The sequence below is a fragment of the Protobothrops mucrosquamatus genome, unplaced genomic scaffold (genome assembly GCF_001527695.2).
Source record: "Protobothrops mucrosquamatus isolate PMUCROS unplaced genomic scaffold, P.Mucros_1.0 scaffold532, whole genome shotgun sequence".
In the NCBI taxonomy this organism is placed as follows: domain Eukaryota; kingdom Metazoa; phylum Chordata; class Lepidosauria; order Squamata; family Viperidae; genus Protobothrops; species Protobothrops mucrosquamatus.
In genome coordinates, this window is record NW_015386839.1 from 100128 (window position 1) to 102148 (window position 2021).

A 2021-nucleotide genomic window follows, 5' to 3' on the forward strand; every position below is an offset into this window, starting at 1 on the left:
TAAGGATGCCCAATTCTATAATGGTCCTAGCCTTGGAGTTATCTGTCCTTCAGTGAAAATGGTGGATCTAGGCGTCTTTCAGTTTTGAAGCTGGCTTTTTCAATCCGCTTTAGAATGGGATGGAAATAATCTGGGCATTAACTAGGCAAATTATCTATGATGGCAGTCTTTTTAACAGTCACATAAAAAGTTGGTTAGTATCGTGTCCTTTCTCTTTCTTTTTCAGGTATCTCCTGAATGGGTAATCCTTTCCCATAGCCCACTGCGACTTTTCCATCAGCTCCATGACAAGTGTGTGCTCGTGTGTGGACAAGGTCCTGTGGAACAGAATGCCAGGGAGTATCCTTTTCTGTTTCCAAAAAAATTCTGTTCCTTTTCCTCCCATTTCCTTAGCTGTATGTTGAGAAACACTGTTATATAACAGGTACAACTGCAAGTATTTGTTCTGTTTCTACCCTGTTTTCCCTTGGAGAGTTCAGGATAGCAGACATGGAGATTTCCCCTTATTATTCTCCATACAAAAACAAGTAGGTTGGTGGAGATACAGTGAGAGACCCAAATCACACAATTAACTTCATTTGTTCTTGTTTCTCCAGCAACAGAATGATGGGCTTTAAAAAAAGTTGCAATTACGGCTCTATTGTATGAATTTCCTGTTAGTAAATTCTGTTACAGATAGTCCTTGATTTATGATCACAGTTAGGACCAGAATTTTGGTCGCTAATAAAGCAGTTCTTACGTATATCATCATGTGATCAGAGCTGATTTTACGACCGTTTTTATCACTGTTACGTAAAACCGCACCGTTGTTAAGCAAATTTGGCTTCCCCAAGTGACTTTGCTTGTCAGAAGCCAGTTGGGAAGGTCACAGATTGCAATCACATGACCGGAAGAGGCTGCAACCATCTAGATGTGAGTTGGTTGCCAAGTGCCTGAATTGCAATCATAAGACTGCATGGGTGGTGCAATGGTTGTAACTTCGAGGATGGGTTGTGATCATTTTTCTTTGGAGAAAAAAAAATGCTATTCCTTGACCATCCGACATAGCTTGGGATTTCAGCATATTCTCACCATTGAAGACATTAGGAAAGCATTTCCTTTGTTGGATATGGTTGATCAGAAGCGGCGGCCTAAAGAACTGGCAAGTATTAACTGGGCATAGAAAAGTGTGATATAGGGGTGAAATATATATTATGTCCCTGATGTCATGGTTCCGGCTAATGAAACACCGGGTGAGAATAAAAGGGGGCAACGAGTGGAAAACTGCCTTCAAGTGTCCTATGGGGGGCTATCAGTTTAAAGTCATGCCATTTGGACTACAGGGGGCCCCAGCTGTATTCATGCAGTTGATTAATGAGGTCCTACATGATCACTTGTACAAAGGGGTTTTGGTGTATCTTGATGACATCCTGATATACAGCATGAATATGACTGATCACATAAAGCTGGTGAGAGAAGTGTTACAGAAACCATTGAATGCCAAGCTTTATGCCAAATTGTCGAAATGTGAATTTCACCAAACCCAAACAGACTATCTTGGCTACAGAATTTCCAACGAGGGTATTGAAATGGATCCAGCCAAGGTGAAAGCTATAAACGAATGGCAGCCCCCAAAGACTCGCAAACAGCTCCAGAGCTTTCTGGGTTTTGTCAATTGTCATTTCTGTGAGAAAGGAAGTCTTTTGTTCAGAAAAAAACTCTAAAAATACCAGACAGTTCTGCATATTAACGCTGTTAATATTGTATATTCTTGCTTTGACACCTATAACATTTACAACACAATAATATGTGTAAGGTAGTTTCAACTTCCTTATTGCCACATGGACAAATGCATTCTGCTCTGAGCCTTTTATTGTACCTAACTTGAAGTAGTGCTGATGGAAGAACATTATCTGGCTTTAAAAAGTGCTATTCTCAACTTAGACAAAGTTAGGTTTTGCAGGTAACATGCACCCCTATTTGTCTGTCAAGTTGGGAAAGCCTCTTGACTTCACTCTGAAATTAATGAATTGGTTGGATCA

The 2021-nt window shown here is 40.3% G+C and overlaps 1 protein-coding gene across 1 annotated transcript in view; it reads left to right on the forward strand.

Moving 5' to 3' along the window:
- Positions 1 to 2021, forward strand: part of HDHD5 (haloacid dehalogenase like hydrolase domain containing 5) — a 14135-nt gene that overhangs the window by 6122 nt on the left and 5992 nt on the right. Inside the window, exons 3-4 of the mRNA XM_015816940.1 lie at positions 227 to 339; positions 1048 to 1141. Of these exons, the coding sequence (XP_015672426.1) occupies positions 227 to 339; positions 1048 to 1141 (207 nt within the window). The remainder of the gene's footprint in view (positions 1 to 226; positions 340 to 1047; positions 1142 to 2021) is intronic.